Here is a 23,285-nt window from a genome sequence, read left to right as displayed (position 1 = left end):
GTTCAAAAAAATCACAAAATGACAGAAATGCAATTCTAAATTATATACACTCATTACAGGTTAGTCGACCACTGATACAGGGAGTTACAGAAATGTATTAGCATCTTAGTATTTGCACCATACTTGTGAATGCATTATTGCATTATGTTTGTGTAAAATGTCAAAATCAGGGAGTTATTGGCACAGTTGTCAAAGTAATAGTGGTGTAGAAATATCAATGTGTCCGCTTGACTATATAAGACAGAATCATTATGTTCAAAGGGTGTCAGTCATCACCTGGCAGAGGGGAGGGAGAGGACTTGCTGCTGGAGGGGCCGAGGAGCTTGACGTGAGAGGAATGAAACCAGCCTCTCTGCCGCTTCTTGCCTCGAGCCTGGAGGGAAAAGAGCCAGTGAGAGTAAATCAATCTCATGCTGGTTCACTTCTGAATTCTAAATCGAAACAGAGGAAGAAAAGACCATCAATGTGGATATTTAAATATTCTCCATTATGACGGATTACTGATACACATACAGACCTCCAAGGTGCAATTGATCTTGAACTGGACATCAGCATTAAGAGGTAAATATATAAGACTACTATGACTCTCTTAGGGCCCTTATAGCACTAATAACTGACCTGCAGTTCCCCGAGCCACCAGCCGGTGGAGTTCTTAGCCAGGACCACGATCAGTTGCCCTGGAGACAGACGCAGCTGATGCATCGTCGGGGCGACAGCGGTGGTGACTGCCTGGGCGATCTCTGTTGACCGAACAAATAAAGCTAAGGATGAATTTAGATCAGGTAAATGTCAAGAGCATAACAGATTTAATCAGCAGACTGTGTGTTGTGTCTGTCTGTGTGTGCATGCATGTGTGTATGTGTGTGTGTGTGTGTGTGTGTGTGTGTGTGTGTGTGTGTGTGTGCAGTATTTGTGAGCTGTCTCACCAGGCTTTCTGATTGGAGCTCCAGGTTTTGTCGCCTAAATGAATAAAGTAGTAGTAAATTAATGAGTAAAGTAATAATTATGCTTAATTAAATGCTAGCTTTTAATTGCTTTCTAGAATTGATTGTCAAGAAATAACACATGCTTATCACAAGTTTCCAAAGGTGCTTATTTTATCTGACTAATAATAAAAAAATTAAAAAAAGGTATGACTGCTGACTAATCTTTGCAATATTACTTCAACTAAATATCTATAACATACTTCACACAATAAATAAAATCATAAATTAAACTAATTTGTGTTTCTATTATTACAAACATTTCAGATTTAGGTCAGAAACAGCAAAAACCATTGGTTATAATAATACTTTTTTACTTTACAGCTTGAATCACCTCTGGTTCAACAGGTCGGACATAGTTGGAGGGGAAAACCCCTGTCTGATCCCCGATGCATCCTCGCCACCACTCTCCTTCTCTCTCTGTCACCATGACAACATCTCCCTCAACAAACGTCAGGTCCCCCGCCTCTGGGCTCTCATAAGTGTACAAGGCCACATACTCTGGTTAGGATTAAAATACAAGAGTGAAAGTCAGAGCCACATATCTGACAGTAGGCTTGTCATGATAATATGTATGTGAGAACTTTTTTTACAGATAAACTACACTTACCCTCTAGCTGAACAGAGTCAGATGTGTCGAATGCATCCGCACTAAAATGGGGGAAAAAAACATAGTCAATTTACGATCAGCTTAAAGTTAACATCAGACAGGTGTGTGTGTGCATGCGTCTTCTCTCGTGTGTCTTCATACTCTGCATTGCCACCCGTCTCCAAAGTGACATAGGTTTTGGGGAACCATCCCCGTGTCCCGTTGAGCTGTCCCAACCACCAGTCTTCCCTCTGCTGTAGCACGCTGATGACGTCACCCTGTGAGAAGCTCAGCAGCGCAGTGATGACGTCATCCGCATCGGAGGAGAGGTTGAGGTGAGTTTCTGAGGTGGCTGACCATGAGGAGACGGCTCGAGCCAGCAGAGGGACGGAGGACTGAGGAGTGAGATTAGTAGAGCAGCGGGGTTTCACATTAGGCACAATGGAGCAAGTCATCTATAAGAAATCAAGGAAACCATCAAATTAGCCTCCCAGCGACTCATATAGATATAGAGCAGTTTAAAATATCTCTGTTCACCTAACACTTTCTGACCATGAGACCTACTAACACACATGTTATCTTTTGGGAGATGGAGATCTGTAAATTTCTGTGTGACCCACAGAAAGGCAGAGAGAGAGGAACTCTCAATAGGCAAAAACGCTATAAATATACAGCCATGCTGCTGTTGAAGATGTGTGTGTGTGTGTGTGTGTGTGTGTGTGTGTGTGTGTGTGTGTGTGTGTGTGTGTGTGCGCGAGTACCCCAGCGAGACCTAGTTAGTTGCCTGCCAAAGCCTGTTTATAGCTCAGATATACAGTGAAGGCAGACATCAATACACCAACAGGAAACCTAGCAAAGTTTAAGCTAACATTTGAACTATTTTTAAATTGCATTACATTTTTTTTTGGCAGTGCAACAAGCTGTAAACACAACATTGACTTATAATCACCTTACAAAGTTGACATGGCAACATATTAGCAAACAGTTGCTTACATTATTTACACATCCAACAGATACAGAGAAACATTAGCATTCATTCAGAGTCATATATATATATAAGTCCAATATTCACTCTCCTTTTAGCTCTGTTTTGGATACCACCAAGTCCTGAGGGAAAAAGCTGTCTCTTTAGCTGCTAAATGCTCCACTATGTTCAGCAGCTACTTGCTAACTTTGACTGTAAGTATATAATAGCTGGAAATGATGTTGATGAGAGCAGTGAGACTGAACCAAAACAGTAAAGTTGCGAGCTGGAAAACCCAAATAATAAGCTAAAAGAAGCTAAAAAGCTCTGTAGAGCTGAGGGGAACTGTAGGATCGCATGATAATTCTCTGTAGGTTTGTCATTACAAGTGACTCAGTTCATTTTTCACATAGTCATATGATCCATTGTTAATATGAAAATATTAATTATAGAAGCTTTAATCTTAATGAACTGGCAGGACAGGGAGGCCTCAAACAATCCAAAAGCTCAGATATTACAAGAACATTTTGTCCTTGTGATGCCTGACAACAGAGAGTATACAGAAAGGATAAAAACAGATAACTCCCATGTTGCTACTGTAGGAAACATAGGCCTACAAACTACTCTATCCAGAAAATGAATGCTAAGCTCTGAACTGACACGGCAACTGGAGTAGGTCACCAAAATGTGTATCTGTCCATTAGGAGTTTTCTTTCTAAGTTAGACCCATTTCACCACATGCCTGGAGTTAAAAGTAAGTCAAGCTTTACCTGTGAAGCGTCTGATTGGGCAGGAACAGTGCTGTCACACGCTACCTCCCCATCTGGGACACTGGATAAAACAGGAGGGACAAACCATAAGGGAAGGAGCCAACACAAGAATAAAAACAACCCAACAGTACTGTGGCATAAATTACAATGCCCAAGGTGACTGTTACAGAGTAGCAGACAGCACAAAAGCATAAAACTGTAGGCTACTATCTTTAGTGTAGGGGAAGTGAAATATCACACAGAAAGTGTCTGTCCCATCCTGTGTCTTTCTCTATGTTACCCTGCGTTAAGTGGTAATGGCGGCGGACAGGACGATTTTCCAGGTGAAGAAGGGGTTGTCTCAGTGGTAGAGGGGGAAGGGCATTTCTCTGCGTAACTCTGGGGGAACCAGCCCTTTTTTCCACGGTAACTCCCGCACAACCAGCCAGGCTCACCGACGGTCTTCTCATCCACCTGCATCATGGAAAACACAGTTTAATCAAACTACTTGTCTCACTGTCCTTTTTACTTGGGCAGATCTGACCACTCTTTCTTTTCACTTAACTTTGTTTATTTCTGTCCTGCATTCTTTGCCACCCCATGTCATCATGAGTCATCAAATATTATATTACAAACTAACAAATGTTACAGTAAAACTCAACATCTAACTGCCAAAAATGCAACATTAAGGTAACATTAGCTAATTAGCTTACATGTGTGCTAGCTAGCTATAAAGAAGGCTAATGCGATTATAAAAGCAGGTAATGTTTTACACAATAGGAAATAACATTACATAATAACATGTAAATGTTATGTTAAACGCCTGTTATTTAGTGATATATTTTTCTTCTTATATGTAGCCTACCTATCAAATGGAAAGGTATCTTGCTGTGTAAAATGATGTAGCTGAGAGGTGATGCTAATGACAGCTGAGATGTGGTCCACAGTAAACATACTGTAACATCCCTGACAGAAATTAACAATTCCTATAATTTGTAGTTGTAAATGCATACAGGCCATTTTGACCCACATATAAAAACTACATTTTCTTAAAAAGCAAGAGGTAAATGAAAAAAAAGACAAGAACAAGATTTTTGTGGCTTTTGAAATGCTGATATAGGTTTAGGCATCTAATGGTAAATGTGTGAATATGTGTGTAGTGTGTGTTTACATTGTGAGTGTGTGTCTCGTACCTCTATGAGGCCGCTTGCATCTATACTCAGCTCATCAGCGTTTCGGGCAACAAATGAGTACAGAGCTCTATACGTGGTCAGCTTGGAGGATCGCTGAGCCACCAACACCGGCTGCTGTCCTCCTCTTTCCTGCTCTTCTTTGGTCTTCCTCTCCTCCTCCTCTTTCTGTTTCCTTTCTTCAACCTCCTCCCTCCTCCTCTTCTCCTCCTCCTCTCTCCTTCTTCTCTCCTCTTCCTGTGCTTTCTCCTGGGCTGTTCGGAGGCGAGCCTGTGCCTCCCTCTCCTCCTCCTCCCTCTGTCTGGCCCTCTGCTCCTCCAGGAGCCTCCTTTGACGTGCCTCGTCTTCCTCCTTCTCTCTCTTCTCCTGCTCTTTTCTCTCTTGCTCTAGCTTCGCCTGTCTGTGGGAAGTGAAAAGCCAGACACAGAAAATGTGTTTTATTGGAAATGAAGGTCACCTAAAATATCTTGAGAAACAAAAGATTCACGTCAAGCATGAGTAATTTGCAGCCCCATGTTCCCTCACACTCACCTGGCTGCCTCTTCTTCTTCCTCCCTCCTTCTCCTCTCCATTTCCTCCTCCCTGCGCCTCTGCAGCTCTCTAAGTTTCTCCTCTTTGACTCTGTGCAGGTCGTCCAGGACAGCCTGCTGCCTCACCTGCTTCTCCCTCAGCTCCTGATGCAGCCACAGAATGTACAATGCATGAGAAAGGCATAAAAGACACAAGCATCAACCAGTATAAGAATGCAGAGACAGGGTTATGATCAGCCACAAAGCACAACACAACTATATGCAAGCTTTCATTCTGCTCTGACCATAAAACAGCCAATGTAGAGGATGTACAGTACTCTACATCACATGTGTTGCAAAACTCATCTCTACAAACTACACATGTTTGGTGCAATAGTACAAATACAATCATTTCCAAACATGTGAAACTGATGTAAAAAAAAAGTCCACAAACTGGCAGCCATTCACAGAAACATGCAGATGTGTGTATAGGCCTATATGTATATGCAGAGTTCAAATTTTTCCCCTTTCTAACAGGGAAATCCTGCGGGTTAAGCATTCTGTGTGTGTGTGTTACCATCAGGGTGCATCCTGTTTACACAGAAAACACAGGCTAGAACAAATGGTACATGGTACCAAAGCAGAGCTCCATTTGGTGAGTCAAAAGACAAAAAAAGCATGGATGAGCGAACAGATCGAATCATCTCAGGATGAAAAGGAGAGTAAGATTAAACATTGAGGCTTGAGGGAAAACAAGAGGTGAGATGAAAAAAAAACCCTAATAAGGAGTGGTGGTGAAAAAGATTACACAGTGGGAGGTAGAGTGAGAGACGCAGAGAGGAAGAAAGATAACCTTGATGAGAAGGAAGAGTTGGCTGAGGCAGGCCAGCAGAGACAGAAGGCCCCGCAGGACACAGTCATCCATATCCCCAAGCTAAGAAAGAACACACAGTGTGATGATGGTGGGAGGGAAAGCGGGGAGAGAATAGAGGAGCGGAGAGAAGGGGATGGACAGAAGGTATAATAATGAAAGGAGGAAAACAGAGGTGAGTTGTAAGACGGATTTAAAAAAAAAAAGGAAAGCAGAAAGAAAAGAAGCATCAGAAAAAAAAAAGAAAATAAACATGGAAAACCAGAGACGAGATGAACGTAAATTAGTAAGAAAGATGTCCAGGTAGAGGGAAGCATAGAAAAAGGGACGGAGGAGAGAAAGAAAGACGTTAAAAGTGTTAAGTTAAACATTTTAACAGACCAAAAGAGAGAGAGAGCAGGAATTTTGACGCTGCAACTATTAGTATCAGATTGATGTTGACATTGTGAGAAGGCATTACATCATACACCACAGGTATTGAATTTTCAGACTTTCTGCCAGAAAGTGTGTACGTCTGAGTCCGTATGTGTGCAGTAAGGGTTAGGTAACAAGGTTTTCTTTGCCTAAAGGGTGAAACTCTAGAGTTTACCATGACCAACTGAACAAGATTTTCCAGTAGCATTTTAAGTGTTAAACTCACGCTGTTCTATTCCAATAAACCATTGCTGAAGGAAATAAAAAAATACAGCTTCTGGTTTGGAACATTGGTGTAATCCATCATATAGTGTTGTTCTAAAAATACCCAACTGTTTTCCAAAAAGAGTTAGGGCCTCAAGAGCCAATTATTTTCTTTTTTTTTCTTTTCTTTTTAGGTTTAGAAATTACACTTATTTGCTTTCTTGCAGGGAGTAAGATCTAACACTTAGAAACAAAGCAAATTAGTATATTTTCCAAAATGTCAAACTATTTCTTTCATGGCAATTTTGAAAAATATGATAATACTTAAAAGACCATACGCAAGTTTTAATTGTGTAAATGTGACATATTTGCTAATCTACTTCGAACGTATGCTATAAAGTTTTAGATTTTTTTTTTTTTACGTGAAACTTTCTTATTTTGTGTATTTAAGTTAAATCAATACGGAACGCAGCATTAATGTATTAACAACTCCAGCTCCACCCAGGCACGTCACAATATTTCAAATCTTAAATTTTCTGCCTCCAACAAGTGACCAAGATATTGAGAAGTGAAGCTAAACTTCTTCAAAGCTACAACATGTTCCCTACAAAGACCTATGGGTGACACAACAGACATCAAAGTTTTTCTATAATCTGTGATCTGACCTCATCTGCAGCAGGCTGACGTGGCTCGTCCTGTGCTAATTTGGGTTGGGTTGAATTGAAAAAGTCTAAAAGGGCTAAAAAGGTCATTAAATATCCTGAATTAGTCTGTGCCGACCGCTGACCTTAAGCTCCTTGTTGTACTGCTCCATTTGAGCCAGTTTGTCTGTGGTCTCCCTCTCCAGAGTGTCCAGCTGGTCCTTCAGTCTCCGACAATTCACGCCTTTTTCCGTCACACTCCCGGTCATAGAGGTCAGAGTCACCGCTACATGGCAAAGGTCAAAGATCAGAGTGAGCAAGGGAGAGAATTCAGTGAGCGCTATGATGTCTTTGTGTTGTGCAAGCAGGCGTTTGTTCACCCACAGGAGAGTTTGTTGAGGTTGATGTTTCGCAGCTTCTCGTTCAGCCTCTGTTGTTCTGGGACCAGCTGTAGGAGCTTCCTCTGCCAGTCCTATGGCAAACACAGAGGCATACAAACAGAATGAAAACAAAAAACATTCATGGGAATATATATATTTGAAGGGGAGGAAGTGAAAGCAAAAGCATTTCTTTAACCTCAAGCTGAAGCTGCAACGTGTTGATCTCTATGATGCGTGTGTTCCTCTTCTGATTGACAAGATCCACCTCTTCCTTCAGGATCCGCCTCTTGCTCTGAGCGTCACGGAGACGGTCTGAGATCTGCTTGTGCTTGTTGCCCTGCGAGACCGGGCACAATTGATATCAGTGTGTGCCCATGCTTTCTTGCTTCTAAGTACACATTTTTGAATGTTAGTGCAGTCTCACCACAGCCTCCAGCTCCAGCTCTAGACTCTTCTTTTTGGCCCTGAGTCGGGAAATCTCTTCCTGCTCCCCCTCTCTCCTCCTGCCCAGCTCCTCTCTCTTCCCATGCTCCCACTCCTCCCTTCGTTGGCGCTCCATCTCCTGCTTCGCTGCCTAAAAAAAACCGAAGGAACATGGTCACCGGATATGGCAATCTAGATGTTCAGCATCTCGCAGGTGAGGCTACTTCTCCTGCTCACCTCCTTCCTCTCCAGCTCTCTACGCCTCTCCTCCTCCCTCTGTCTCTCCATCTCTCTCTGCCTCTCCAACCGCCTCTCATCCTCCAGCCTCCTGCGGTTCTCCTGCTCCCTTGCCTCCCTCTCCCTCCTTTCATGAGCCTCCCTCTCCTCCCTCTCTCTCCTGTCCCTCTCCTTTCTCTGCTCTTCCTCCAGAGCCAGTCGGCGTTTCTCCAGCTCGGCACTGCCTCGCGCAAAGTTTTCCTTCAGCTTGTCCTCGAAGGACACTACGAAGAAGAGAAAGGAATGACACAGAGTAAGACCAAAGACTCAAATTTCAACAAAACATACAGTGTGCAGGACATGTCGTACCACTGCTCTTGGTCTTTTGTGCAGGTTCTATCTCTGGTGTGTCTATTAAACAGGGAGTTATGTAGGGCCCCGTTCCATTAACAAGCTCACTGGGCTTGATTCCTCCTCTGAAATGAAAAAAAGAATCTCTGCAGTTATAATGAATGTATTAATGAATCCAGTGAGTGAGTCAATCTGTGTGTGTATCTTACCTGAAAGAGGGAGGGACCAAGTCTTGAGGCAGTGTGAGGGGTAGGGGTCGGCCAGTTTTAGCCATGTCCACCAGGTGCATGGCCAGAATAAACTCATCAGCTTGTAGCTGACCGTCCTTATCCACATCTGCCAAGGTCCTATATACGCACAACATAGTAACTCACATTGTAAAGCAATAAAGATGATCTGTAACTTTTTTGGTTAGAATATCATGCTTTTGTAGAAGCGCTACTGTTTTCTTTGGAGGCAGTGGAACAAGCTGAAAACATTGACAAATTATCACCTCATGAGGTTGTTATGAGGAACAAGTTCGCAAACAGTTGCCTATTTCCACATCCAGTGGGCACAGAGCAACATTAACATTCATTTGCAGATGTTTCTAACCACCTGGCTCATGAGTCCTATGCTCACTCTCCTTTTAGCTCTGTTTTCGTTTTCACTAACTCCTGAGAGAAAAATGTGGCTTTTTCGGCTTCGTTAAGGTTTTAATTTTTTTCCTTTTTTGGAAAGTCATGTTAAATGACAAACCAAGTGGCAATAAATCATATTCATGTGAAGGTTTTGGGTCATGGCAATCATTTCCACAGGTGAAGAAGCAAAAATACCAGTGTCGTTGAGATTCAATGGCATTATCCATCTATCTCTGCCACACACACACACACACACACACACACACACACACACACACACACACACACACACACACACACACACACCTTATACTCACCAGATGGTAGCGAGCTGAGTCTGGGTCAGATTGGATGCAATCAGCGCATTTCTAACCTGAGGTCCTGCATAGTAAAAATAACATCAGAAATAATAACAGAGTGAATTCTCATGCCAACTGATGTGAACGTGTTTGGGTACATCTGACTGCCACGTTCTGTCAAGTGGGGTTAAGAGCAATCACTTTGAGAAGGCCACTCATGAGCAGCCAAGCTGTCCTGAGAACCCTGTGTTTAGTTAGGGTTGGAGTGTGTATACTGTAGACACCTGTGTCTGTGTGGGACCTACCAGACAAGTAGCCACTCATGAGCTTGTCTAGCGTGTTGAACTGCTGTCGGTACTTGAGTCTCGCGCCCTGCGGAACGGCCCAATCACTTGCACCTGTCTTTGGAGAGTTACTGGCCAACGACGTGGTGGAGGAAGAATTTGAACTACGGACAGAGAGAAAAAGAGAGGCATGTCGACACACCAATATATCACCTAAAGGGAAATTACAGAATAATATTACGTGGTCAGCGTTCCCTTTCTCCCTTGTATTCAAGCCTCGTCTGAAAACCACTAATTGCTCCGAGACTCCCAGCTGTTATCTCACAGCTCTTAATTAGCTGCAGAGGAAGTGAGCGACCACGTAGATAATTACTCTCTGAAACGAGACAATGGCGTACACTCGGGCTATGCTAATCAGCCGTTGTGTTTTTATTATAAACAATGCCTCTGCAAAAAGGATAGGCTGGGTCGGTGATGGTCATTTGAGGAGAATGTACTTTTTTTTAATCATTATAGCTGGGTGGAAACTTGCAACACTCCTCTAAAATAAAAGAAGAGGTTTCAGGGAGACAATGAGACATGCAATGGGGGATCCTCCCACTGCCCAAGGGCTTACTTTCTTTCTTTCTTTCTTTCTTTGTCTGTGTGTGTGTGTGTGTGTGTATATCTGTATGTGTGCGACCAAGAAGGAAAAAGTCCACCATATTAAAACTTGTAATGGGGACGCCTGGTTAGCTCACCTGGTGGAGCGGGTGCCCATATGTAGAGGTTTACTCCTCGACGCAGCGGCCGCGGGTTTGGCTCCGACCTGCGGCCCTTTGCTGCATGTCATTCCCCCTCTCTATCCCCTTTCATGTCTAAGCTGTCCCATATAAATAAAGGCCTAAAATGCCCCAAAAAATAATCTTAAAAAAAATAAAAACTTGTTATGGGTCTGAAGAAAACAACAACAACCGGACAAGAACATGATATGAGAGGATGTCAGAATTAGGACTGGAAGGTCAAAGTGATGTGGGTGGCTGCTGGATCAACCTGTACTGGTATTTGTCATCGTAACACTCTTATTAATGCTTGCCTTACCACCGTGACCTGGAGGCCAGGACAAACACTGGGCTATTTAGAACAACACATTCAAAATGAAATCAGATACTACTCCGATCCTTTTCCCAAACCACATAATGAGAAGGATCAAGGATATTAGATATTGCTTTTGTCTTTTTTTGCTGAAGCTGCGAAAAAAGAAACTCCCAGACTCGGGTTTCTTCTTTGTTTACTCCTCATTACATCTCACTACTGGAACTATTCCATGCCGAGATTAGGTGCTTTGTGCAAAAACACAAATGAAAGTTTAGATGTAGGACTACAAACCCCTCCAGTCGCTATCTCATATTTCCACCTCCCTTTGAGATACAAGCTAACATTCATGGCTGATAATAAATGTGATATTATTAGCATTTAAATGTGACAACCCCCCACTGACAAGTTATTAGAATTGGCCACCTAAACATTAGTGCATATATCTCCTTTAATCCACATAACATGTTTTACACAACTCATCTTAAACACAAACACTGTTTTTTTACATTTTAACAAGACTAAGAGTCCAGAGCCACGCTAGCAGCTCTATGAGGCCGCACACAGATACAGCGGTGCTTTGAGTACTAACATTAGCAGTACTAACATTCCTAACAGTTCATGCTTTAGCAGGTGTAATATCACGCTCACTATCTTAGTTTAGCTTGTTAGCATTTACAAATTAACAATAAGCACAAACAGCTTAAGGGCAGATGGGTCTGTCATTGTAAACCAAAGTATTGGACAGATACAAAATTTGAAACAGTGGCACTAGAGGGAAAGCCACGGGTTAGGCCTACCAAAGTTATACAATTCAACCTGAGGGGGGCATGAATGTCTGTGCCATATTTCATTGCTATCCATCCAGTATTTGTTAAAATAGTTCACTCAGAACTACACATGTGAACCTCATGGTGGGGCTAGAGGAAATTTCAGGGGATCACCAAAGTAAGTAGGCTTCATCCTCTGGGAACGATGACTATTTGTACATAATTTCATGGCAATACAATCAGTAGTTGTTGGGACAAAACAAAAGTTTACAGTAATAGTGACCTCCTCTTGTAGGAATGCCATTTGACTTGAATGTTTGTGACTAAACAAGCCCACTTCCAACTAGAACATCTGATTTCAAAATGCCCTTCCTGCTCTCTCTGTTATCTACATGTTTCATCACTGCCTGCATTCAGATCCTTAACCCTTCCCTGCAAAAACTCTGCTTCTTTGTAAGCACTGGACTAATGGGCTGGCAGTATGTGTTTATACCAGCCTTTCCCTTAAAATCACTGCATAATAAATGGTGCATTTTAGAAATCCTCACATCTTCCACAAAAATCACACGGAACTTGAGTACTTGATTATAAATGTAGGTTTCAGGAGGAACTTGATGTGCTGACAAAATTCTCTTTACATGCTATTTGGGGGAGCTGACATGGTTATTTTAAACAGTAGGCTATGTATTTATTTACAATCTGGGTCTTACCTGCTGGATCCAAGGTCCAGAAGAGAGTTGGCCTTTGACATGCCGGTGGATGGAGAGAACGCCATAGGAGAGGAGTAACCAGAGACAGGGAGCGCTGCAAATAGGGTTGGAGGCAGTTAGTTAAATATCATTTTGAAAAACTCAAGGTAATATGAGGAAATGTGTAAGTACACTGAGTGTGCATGTGCTTTTTTCTTATGCAATCAACCTTTGACATGCTGTAGCCGTGCATGGTGCAGTTGCCCTTGAACGTGTTTACATCTAATCTTATCTCCTCATACTTTACAGTAGTATCACACAGAGTTCCATCAGCAAGGTTATTGACATCTGGCTAAAAACAAACTGCTGTTTTCTGCAACCCTGCGCTAAAGAGGGTTAGTCTCCAGAGCTGTGGCATTGCAGCAGAGAGAGGGGGGAATTAAGATCGAGGGAACACCAAATAATAGAGATATTTCACACTCACACTCATTAGATTGCGCATTTCACAGCCAAAAATTGTGCTTGAACAGAGTGAGAATGAAAGGAGCAGCCAAAGGACAGATGGAGGTGGTGAGAGATGAAGAGTACACAGTCAAATAAAAGAGAAATTAAAAATAAATAAATAAGTAAACAATATATTATATATGTGAACCCAAAACTAATATCAATGTTTTTATCTAATACGTACACCAACTAAAGACTGTGGTGATTCATCTCTTTGGTGGTAAAAAAACAGCTGTTACATAGCTTGCATACATACACATACTGTATATAATATACAGATGCTTCCATATTCCATTCCAGTCAGATAAAAGACCTCAGGAAGTAGATAGATATGGTGCAGCCCTTTCATGTTGCAATATGAAAACTACACCACATTTACACTGCATCATAAACCCAACTGACCCTGATAAACTAAACATAAGACAACAGGATTGGGTTGCACTAGTTATTCATAAATCCCACTAACTTTGTGCATTAAGTCCTTTCTAAGCTCTACTGCTAGTTTGTTTCAAACTAGTGATTTACTTAATCATTTTGCACCATTAAATGTTATGAACTGTCTTTAGTTAAGACTTTAATGTAAACAGGAAGTAACTGTCACATCAGAAGCTGTCCTGTGCAAATTTAGGCAGGACTTTGTTGAATTATGCATAATTGGAGAAATCAGTGTGTGTCAGAGTTAGTAGTATTTACATATTTTTGAAATAGAAGGAAATATTCCATTATGCTAACCTAATCGACGCTATTTGGTCATGTTATTTCAGTCTGATGCTATTAGCATAACGTTTTGTAATTTAAGGTAGCCTATATCAAGTTTTTTTTTTTGTGAAATATAATTTAACATCTTTTTAGTTTACATCGTTATTAGGTCAAACATGTCGACCTTAACTCGTTTTACTCTTCATTCAGCATGGGTCACATGTTAGCAAGCTAACATTAGCTTTGTCGTTGGTTCAGTTAGCCATGTAGCAGTTAAACCTGAAAGTTACTTTTTTTTTTTGTTTAAATATTTAATAACAACTATTGTACTTGAGCTAAACTGTGTGATGTAACCTGTTTTTAACTTATTGATGCCTCATCTCAACTTAGTAAACACTTGTGTTGTGTTATAATTAGACTAGTTTCAACCTACAAAGAGCTGGTACAATTGGTCCAAGGACCTTGTAAAAGTTTGAGTAGATTTACACCTAAAGGGTCAAGCACCCAAAAAGATGAGAACATGCACATTTATTCTTCTCATTTAACTTGTATCTGTGTTCCCAGCTGTAATGCTATTCTATGCTATTGTGCAGAATAGCACAAGCTCTTTATCTATGCTGTTTTTGTCCTCTTTTGCATTTAGTCTCACAGTGATGTGTGCCAGTGAAATATCCCTTTTACTCTGGAACATAATCCGACATCTTCAGCATACATTCACCTTCTTGATCCCAGGTTAAGTCTGAATAAATTGGTGCTAATCCACTAATCAATATCTACTTTATGTGTCCCGTGAAATCAGAATGGTTCCACTGCAGAACCAACCTGCATTGTTGGGAACAAGAGGTGGAGTGAGGAGGTTGACATTGCCGTTGGGGAGTCCAGAGTTTCCCAGGGAGGTGATGAGGGGCAGAGTCATTGGTGTTGGCACCAAGGTTTGCACAGAGTGCATGGAGGGGTTAGCCATGATGGGTGTTAGGATGGGCATGGCTGACATAGCTGACATGGATGAGAGACCAATTGACAGGTTTGGCATAGAACCCATTCCTATAAGGAGGAAACACACATGTGAACATGAACAGATCAAGAACACTGTTTCACAAAACAGAATAACATAACATTTTAAAATGGGTTCATTGTGTAGAAGGAAACCCCTGAAAATTACTGTAACTCATCTGAGTTAAATCACTTTGTGAGAGGAACTATTTCTTTTTCAAAAACATAAGCATCCCATTTTGAAATAAAACTCAAATGTATGAGTTATTTTCCTATGTGAAGCAACACTTCTAAGAGGTTAGGTTGTAAAAAAAAGAAAAAAAAAAAAAAAGAGTAAAATGTAGTGGAACTTAAGTTGGACTGTGGCTGTAATATCCTCTGAGAAATCTTTACCAAAACGTGCAGATGAAGGGATGGTTGAAGCAGAATTGGAGACAGGAGGTTGCTTCATGGTAATTGGCAGGACAGATGGTAAATTCCGCCCCTGAAGTTTGAGTTTAATGAGCTTCATAGCGATGGAAAACTCCTGTCTGTCCATCTTCCCATCGCAGTCCATGTCAGCTAGGTGCCTGCAAGAGGAGGAGGAGAGAGAGAGAGAGAACGCTGAGGTATAATATGATCAAAGTGTGCTTTATTGAGACAGTAGAAAGGGTGAGACTTACACAAGGCTCTGGTTGGATTGAATTCTAGTAGCGTTATTAACACAAACACCAAAACAAACACCAAACACCAAACACACACACACACACACACACACACACACACACACACACACACACACACACACACACACACACACACACACACACACACACTTTCTCCCCCCTCTTCCACACAGTTTACTAGGTGGGGCAGGCTGTGAAGGAAGTGAGAGCTCAACAGGAAGTAAAAAGTAGGCCGAAAGGACCAAACTAACTCTGGCAAAAAACAAAGGTTGGACCTACTGACCTACTTGCTCTGGCTTAACAGTGTGGTTAGTAGGTGCTTACCAGATTTCAGCCAGGACAGAAGCAGGCAGGCCAGACTGGAGGAAGAATTTCCTGGCTTGTTCTCCTAAAGACAAAAAAAAAATGACTGGGGTTCAGAGAGACGGGCCTTTGATACAGTCGAACCACTGATGACACCACTTGTGTTTGTTATGACAACAGCCTACCTGAGACATAGCCGAGGATGGGGACGAGGGTGTCAAATTGTTTGTCGTGTTTCGTCCTCTCCTCTGGAGTGATTTCCCACACACTGGCTCCGCCTGGACAAAACCAAGAGACAATCCTGACTGACTGTCTTGTCTTGTCTTGTTATGGCTGTAACCATATCGATCACAACGGTACAACCCTCAAACAAAATCTTTACACAGATTTTTCATAACAGTGAGTTTAGTGTGAAATGAAGACATGTTGAGAAATTGTAATTAGAATAATTCACCTCCTATCATCATAAGGTCATCCTCAGTTTAAAGCTCTGTTTGTTATGAAAATGTGTGATTTACCTCAACAATCAATTTCATAAAGAAAACTAAAATAACTTGTTTAATGAAATTTACCCCCAAACTGATCTGCTATATAAATAATGAAAAGAAAATGGACATGGAATGTTACTATAGTAAAAATTTTAACAAGTTCAAAGTTGAACCAAGGAGAGTCTCGCTACTCCACATAGCATTCGGGGATGGGAGGAAAACGTGCTCTGTTTTAATGGCATTTCTTTAAACCAATCAGAATCATCATGGGCTGTGCTAAGCTCCGCACGGAGCCGCTGTAAAATAGTTGTGCGAGAGAAAACTCATATTGGACAGATAGTCGAGCTAGCTGTCTCAATTTACCCTGCAGAGATCTGAGGAGCAGTCAACAATTGTCCTCATAAATCCACCGAATTTAAAATTCTAACACAAAGAAAGCGGAAGGAAATTTCCTGCAGCACCGGAACAATCCCGAAAGTGGAACGTCAAGGATATAGACTACCTGTCCTCCACTGCACTTTCACATATCAAAGGAAAAAGTGCCTTAGGGAGAAAAAAAGATTATATGAGGACATTTTCAACAAAACTGTCAACCTCATAGTGGCACTAGACGAAAAGTTGGGGGTCACCAAAGTCAGTAGGATTGACCCTCTGGAGACCATGAATGTCTGTACAAAATTTCATGGCATAGACTGACATTGCCATCCAAAGAGCAACGCCACTAGCATGACTGAAAAGTCACTACAAACACTACAAAAGCTCAGACAGAGATGCAAACTCACAAATGCATACAGTATATACACCACACATTAACATTTCAATATACTGTAATTCTACACAACGTCAACAGCTGCTGTCACCGGCACTGCTATGTATAAGAATCTTGAAAACAAGAAGATCCTGCTTTATTATAATACCAGCTACATTTTGGAGCCCCAAACTTTCATAAATATGACAGCAAGAAAATATATTAGAAGAAAGCTATTTTAAACCATGATGTGTGGGCTGCGCTCCACTACTCAACACACACAAATGCAGCAACACATTAAAAGTCCCCAAAGCAGAAATGCTCATACCAAATTTAATATACACTGTCTTTTTCAAATTCGCCATCCAACAAGTCTGCATAATCTCCATCCCAAATTAGATCTCCCCCTCAGATGGAACCACTCTTAACCAACACCCGACAATGATTAATGTATAAAAATGTCTAGTCAGCTTTTTTTCACTCTGCTCCACTCCTGCATATCTCAAGGTAAGTTCAGGGTTGGCCATGAATTAAACATGAAGTCCAGTGTGCTATGTGAGGGGTATGGAACTCAATTCATACTCATTTTCGTAAAATGTCTTTAAAAGAGGGGGATAAGAGATTATCATCGGAGCTGATAATCAATTAATCATAAGAGGAATCCATGAAATGAATCAAATCATAACACGATCAGGGTATCCTCAAAGCCTTTCCATTCATTTCTATTACATAACTTGGGAGCCATTTTTAATTAATGAAATTGACAGTATTGACATTGTGCACAGATGGATCTCTCCATATGGCAGTAATTGAAGGAAGGAGATGTAGATAAGGAGACAATGACAGATAATAAGTCACGACAGCGGAGATAAAGAAGGAGAATGATGCACAGAAGATGAGTTTGAACTAGAGAGGCTGAGTGATGTATTGGTTTATTGACTGTAAACTACATTGAGAAAGAAGAAACAGATGGGTTGATAAAAGAAACTAGCCAATGCTACAGCTGTCAAGTTGGCAGTTGCAAAGTTATCAATGGACAACAACAGGGGGGAAAAACTGAACAAATTTTGTTTATCAGCTCATATGTAGCTCATCTTCCTCTGTTCGACAGCAGCAGATGGGCCTCCTTGATGCTAATGGCTGTAACCATAGCGATCACAACGGTACAACCCTCAAACAAAATCTTTACACAGATTTTTCATAACAGTGAGTTTAGTGTGAAATGAAAACATGTTGAGAAATTGTAATTAGAATAATTCACCTCCTATCATCATAAGCTCATCCTCAGTTTGTTATGAAAATGTGTGATTTACCTCAACAATCAATTTCATAAAGAAAACTAAAATAACTTGTTTAATGAAATTTACCCCCAAACTGATCTGATACATAAATAATGAAGAAAAAAAATGGACATGGAATGTTGCTATAGTAAAAATTTGAACAGGAAATACAAAAAAAAGAAAATGTAAATCTAATTGGAAGCCATGGTTTAGATACTTAAGAGAATTGTCATAATAATTCATGGCAAGGAAACAACAAATCTATATAAAAACACAGCTGCTTAAGACTGAAGACTGTGATGCCATATTCCCTTGTTACCACAAGTACTGTCAACAACAATCTACTTGGGATACTAAAAAAGCCAATCTGATTCAGATTCTTATCCTAAGATGACAGAGAATATCTTACACAGGAAGTTGTCTCTAAACTTTTCATCTCAACATGAACAACAATACTATTATAAGGGGAGAGTTGGTAGATGCAAAAGATTCAGAAAGTAGGAATGAAGTCGCATAGCTAAGGACAAGAACTATAGCTGTAATATAGTAGCTGCAATATAAAATAGCAAAATACAATTCTTTGTGCTATTATGGGAGTGTGTCTTTATAGACCTGGTATCTAGGGTGTAATTTGTTCACCAGCAGCTTCAGGAAATACCATGCTGCCCATGATGGAACTTCCTCCCTGACGCTAACCCAAACACCCCACTGGCTCTTGTTGGCTGCAGCACACACACACACAATCTACACACATATATCTCTGAGGAATGACACAAAGTTACAGCACAGCAGCTCCTTATAAGCAGCCAGAACAACAGAGCTTAAGGGAGGAAGATTAAACTTTCATAATCAAAAACTGCCAGCTGTTTGCTTAACTGAAAGATGTCTGATTGTTGACAAACACCCTGGCCGACTGCCTTGAGCTGGTCTAAAGCGCCACGGCAACACCTGTTCAGGTATATGCTTTTTCCCTGACAAAGCCAATGTTGGTACCTTGCAGCGCCCGACCTAGTTTTGGCATTGTCAGCAAAATTGCAGCCTTGAAAAAGGAGAATGTAATTAATCACGCACCGAGATGTGAGTATTCTCCACATCGTCTCGTTGGCTTTGACAGACCTCATTTAGAAGCTATTGTAAGTGAGAAAAAGGGGGGTGATATTTAGCACAGTGCCACTGGGACATGTAGCTAGCGTGGCCACATCCACAGGCCTGTCAGTTGATTCAGCGTGTGTATATCAGCAAAAGGCTGAATGCACGGTGAATGAATAAGTGGGGCAACACAAAGCTTCTCACACAGCAATGGCAGAATACATAGGGGTCTTGTGTGGCTTGACACTTGTGTTGAAAACATTTGGCCACTGAATGTGAGACCAGATAAAAAGGTGCCAAATTGTACAATATGCATTTAAAAGCTGCTTATAATGAGTCTTTTAAGCTATAGGTTTTAAATCTGTTTTTCAAAATAACTTTTACTTACAAGACATGAACAAAGGACTGCTGTTTGTTGTAAAAGTTTTTAGTGGGAACATTGTTGACATATTAGGAAATACACTTATTTGCTTTCTTGCCAAGAGTCAAATGAAAAGGTCAATACCACTCCGAATATAAAGCTGGAGCCAGGTGATGGTTAGCTTAGCTTAGCAAAAAGACTGAAAGCAGAGGGAAACAGCTAGCCTGGCTCTGCCCAAAGGTTAAAAAAAAAAAGCTAAGGGGGAAACAGCTAGCCACCCTTAACTCTTTTTGCTAAGCTACCCATCACCTGGTTATAGGTTCATATATAACTACAGTATATAACAGATAAATATAAGAGTGGTATCAATCTTCCCATCTAACTCTGGGAACATTTTAGATATAAGTGTATATCCCAAAATGTTACTATTTATTAACTAACTATTTCTTAAATGTAGCTTCTGCTGTCTTTTGCAAACCAGCATTCTTATCTTGTCTTTCTGTTGTTTTTTCCCTGGGTTTCTATTAACATTTTGACTCTTCCAGGCTGTCAATGTAAATCCATCCTGACATACGCTGTCAAGTCTGCAACCTGGACTGTAATACTAATAGGAACAGCTTCCACAGCAACCTAGAAGACAAACTCTGAGCCAATACACAAGAACCCTTCAGCAGATATTGAGACAATATAACGCAGACTATCCACAGAAAAAAAAACCCGGCAGTATACTTATATGGAATAGCTTTCAGAGCAACAACGTCTGTGCAGAATTTAAACCAACTGTACCACAGTTCACCCTCTCAGCAGCTGCAACACAAAGAGCCTCTGCCTTGTGTGGTATTACTTCCCTTTGTCAGCCTGTGTGCTGTTGTCTAGGTGCTGTACCGGCCTTAGGAGACGCTGGAATCAAATCTCCAGACACCCAGCGCCGGCCTTCTGAGGGGAAACCGCATCACTGCTTTCATAACTATATTTACATATGAAACGCTTCACCTGGGGAGGACAAGATGATGTTGCGGATAGGTACAGTTGATCAACAGTCTCTGCACGCTGCAGCATTTCAGTCAACGAACACATGCTGTTGCATACTGTCCACCTGTTTGGAAAACTGACTGACTAATGACTTTACAATTGCCTCATTTCAGATTCACCATGTCCATTAGGGTGCAATAAAGCAAAGAGCTCAGCCTAAAAGCAGAGAGTGTAGTTGTGGGGGTTTGGCACTTTGTTAAAATGCAGAATATATGTCATGTGGACAAGATGCATCCGACACATATACGCACGCACGCACGCACGCACGCACGCACACATGCAGGCAGGCAGGCAGACACGCAGGCACGCACGCAGGCATGCACGCAGGCACACACGCACGCACACACACACACACACACACTTTCTCTGAGGCATTTTTACCATAGAGGCCCTTAAGGAGCAGCAACTACTGTTCTATATGAAACAAGAGGATTAACACACACATACACACACTATTGAGTAATTCTGTCCACACCAAGGACGAAAGAGATGCATCACATCCAAGATTGAACAGAAACAGAGGCAGCTCCCCACACAGAAATATACAGCAGAATAGCTCATGATACGCATAAAAGGAATTAAAAAAATAAAAATAATAATATCTAATATTCCTTCAAGCGCTCTTTGCTGAAGAGGTTTATACGACATAGAATTGGCTGTAATTTATTGCGCAAAGTGTCACAGGATGAAAGGTGGGTTCAGTTTAGGCTACATCCAAACTACTACGTTTTCATCTTAAAGTCTGGTCCTACAGCCCATGATCAATATCTTTAATGCAATGTCAGGGTGCAGTTTACAACTGACTGTAAGGACAAATGCATCTTTCAGTCTTGACAGGAAGATAATCAGAGGGGAAAAAGGCACTACACAACTGCTACTTATTGGTCAGCTCTGTCTCTCTGTTTTTGCTTCTTTCTTTTTTTTATTCCCCATCAAACTATTCTTTTCAAGTTACTAATTTCCGCCCTGAACACTCTCCCCAAAGTGCATATTTACCACCCGCAAACAAACACATCATGAACAAGACAAAGTGTTCTTACCATTCATGGCTGCAGGTGGAGAGCACAGGCAGAGAGGTGAGTCCTCTACTCAGCTGGCTAGCTCTCAGACATCTGCAGAGAAAGAGAGAGGGAGAAGGAGTGAGTGTGATTTTGTGTGTGTCACGGAGCAACGGGTGTACAGTAAGTGAGGAACGCAAGCATGCATGTGTGAGTACGAAAGAGAATGGAAATGATATAAATGCGTGCAAGAGCGAAAAAAAATATATCTCATCCCCCTGTTAACAATGCAAGGACGGCATACTGAACGGCTAACACGGTAAGGGATGAGAGAGGAGGGGAAATAAAGGGAGAGGAGGGGGACAAAATGACAGAGAGAGGGGAGGATGAGGAGAAAAGAAGGAAGAGCAGAGATACAGACAATGCCACTAGGAAGAAGTATGCAAGAGGAGGGCAGACAGTTAAGGGAGACAGAGTAGGGGAAAAATGATGGTGGTCTTACGGGAAGGAAGTATTCATCATTGTCTGCTCTCAGATCACAGATGGCCGCTCAAGCCAGCAGCTTTTTGCAAAGTGAATCTTTATTTCTCCATTGTTAACATGTCTGTCTGTTGTTTGCCTTTTCGTGCAATTACCATTATGGCTTTGGCTCTTATTGGGAATATAAATATTTCTAATATTACAAATAGAAATATTTATTTTATCTGGAATATAAACAGCTATTTGTCTTGACAGGAATCAAAATATTTGTTTAAAATGTATAAATATAAAGATATAAATATGTGCCTTATTATCAATGTATTTCTCTCAGTCATTAGGAATATACATATTCTTAGTAGGAACATAAATTAGAAATAAAAAAATGTGCCTCATTAAAAATAAAAAATGTCAGGAATATAAAAACTTTTCATCAATCTTTTTTGCAGGGATATACATATTTTTCTTATTACGAATACAAATATGTATTATTAAGAATATAAATATGTGTCTCATTGGGGATATAAATACTTGAGTTATTACATATTAATAAATATAAAATATGTATTATTAGAAATCCAAATTATTATTATTATTATGAATATAACTATTCTTATCAGGGATATATATTTAAATACAGTATATATACTGTATATATAGGACAAAAAAAGATATATATATATATATATATATATATATATATATATATATATATATATATATATATATCTTTTTTTGTCCTAATAGGGGTATAGAAATTTGTCTTTTGACAAGAGTCATCAAGGGGATTTCTGATTAAGTTGAATAATAAAATATATATACACTGAATGCCCACACGTATCTGCACTGCACAGACCACACACAAAACAAAGACCTATGGATGTATTGAGTGCAGTCTGCATCCACTGTTGCTGGTGGGCATGAAGACTGGCCCACCTGATGAGATTCCTCTGTGGGATCTCTGGCAGAGTCCCAGGAGGTGGAGGGAACAGATGAGCCTGTGCAGGTAGGCTAATACTCAGGAATTGGAAAATGAGCGCTGTGTGTGTATGAGCTTTCTCTTTTTTTTTTGCACCACAGAAAGCTCCGCCACACAAAAATCATCTGCAGGTGGAGTACCATGTCTAGTCAATTGTTTCATGCCCCCTTGGATTTCCATGCCATTTATCCTCTTTCTTCCCTTTGCTGTTGTTGCTGAATCCTTTTTCAGTCCAATTGCTCTGCCAGTGCACTCCCCATATTCTTGATCATTTGTGCTTCCTACATCTTTAAATTCATAATACACACTTCTTTATAGAGGTAGTTTCCCTCCTTTTTCACATTAAGCTGAGTTTCCTGTTCCTGCAATTTCTCATTCCAGTATTCCAGCAACTCTCTCAATCCTGTTCTTCAGATTCTATTAGCCCATCCACTTAGACCTACCCCTTT

General features: G+C 40.9%; 1 protein-coding gene across 12 annotated transcripts in view; it reads right to left on the bottom strand.

The window, feature by feature from the left end:
* Nucleotides 1-23,285, bottom strand: part of itsn2a (intersectin 2a) — a 38,298-nt gene that overhangs the window by 9,854 nt on the left and 5,159 nt on the right. For 3 of the 12 annotated variants that reach the window (XR_004895874.1, XM_031321882.2, XM_031321886.2), the window contains exons 2-27: nucleotides 21,423-21,494; nucleotides 15,570-15,662; nucleotides 15,406-15,469; nucleotides 14,810-14,985; nucleotides 14,246-14,467; nucleotides 12,242-12,335; nucleotides 9,709-9,851; nucleotides 9,422-9,485; nucleotides 8,694-8,831; nucleotides 8,503-8,609; nucleotides 8,155-8,417; nucleotides 7,919-8,068; nucleotides 7,691-7,831; nucleotides 7,499-7,586; nucleotides 7,261-7,400; nucleotides 5,838-5,918; nucleotides 5,007-5,149; nucleotides 4,479-4,875; nucleotides 3,587-3,759; nucleotides 3,307-3,367; nucleotides 1,735-2,027; nucleotides 1,594-1,634; nucleotides 1,318-1,484; nucleotides 927-960; nucleotides 619-761; nucleotides 277-373 (exon numbers count right to left, since the gene is read on the bottom strand). Coding sequence is in view for 11 of the 12 variants with exons in the window: in XM_031321882.2 (XP_031177742.1) it covers nucleotides 277-373; nucleotides 619-761; nucleotides 927-960; nucleotides 1,318-1,484; nucleotides 1,594-1,634; nucleotides 1,735-2,027; nucleotides 3,307-3,367; nucleotides 3,587-3,759; nucleotides 4,479-4,875; nucleotides 5,007-5,149; nucleotides 5,838-5,918; nucleotides 7,261-7,400; nucleotides 7,499-7,586; nucleotides 7,691-7,831; nucleotides 7,919-8,068; nucleotides 8,155-8,417; nucleotides 8,503-8,609; nucleotides 8,694-8,831; nucleotides 9,422-9,485; nucleotides 9,709-9,851; nucleotides 12,242-12,335; nucleotides 14,246-14,467; nucleotides 14,810-14,985; nucleotides 15,406-15,469; nucleotides 15,570-15,662; nucleotides 21,423-21,429 (3,520 nt within the window). In the remaining variant the exon portion in view is untranslated. The remainder of the gene's footprint in view (nucleotides 1-276; nucleotides 374-618; nucleotides 762-926; nucleotides 961-1,317; nucleotides 1,485-1,593; nucleotides 1,635-1,734; nucleotides 2,028-3,306; nucleotides 3,368-3,586; nucleotides 3,760-4,478; nucleotides 4,876-5,006; nucleotides 5,150-5,837; nucleotides 5,919-7,260; nucleotides 7,401-7,498; nucleotides 7,587-7,690; nucleotides 7,832-7,918; nucleotides 8,069-8,154; nucleotides 8,418-8,502; nucleotides 8,610-8,693; nucleotides 8,832-9,421; nucleotides 9,486-9,708; nucleotides 9,852-12,241; nucleotides 12,336-14,245; nucleotides 14,468-14,809; nucleotides 14,986-15,405; nucleotides 15,470-15,569; nucleotides 15,663-21,422; nucleotides 21,495-23,285) is intronic. The other 9 variants (XM_031321884.2, XM_031321888.2, XM_031321895.2 and 6 more) reach the window with 6 other exon arrangements.

This window comes from Sander lucioperca, chromosome 19 (assembly GCF_008315115.2).
Source record: "Sander lucioperca isolate FBNREF2018 chromosome 19, SLUC_FBN_1.2, whole genome shotgun sequence".
NCBI lineage: Eukaryota > Metazoa > Chordata > Actinopteri > Perciformes > Percidae > Sander > Sander lucioperca.
This window is presented reverse-complemented; position numbering and strand designations above follow the sequence as displayed.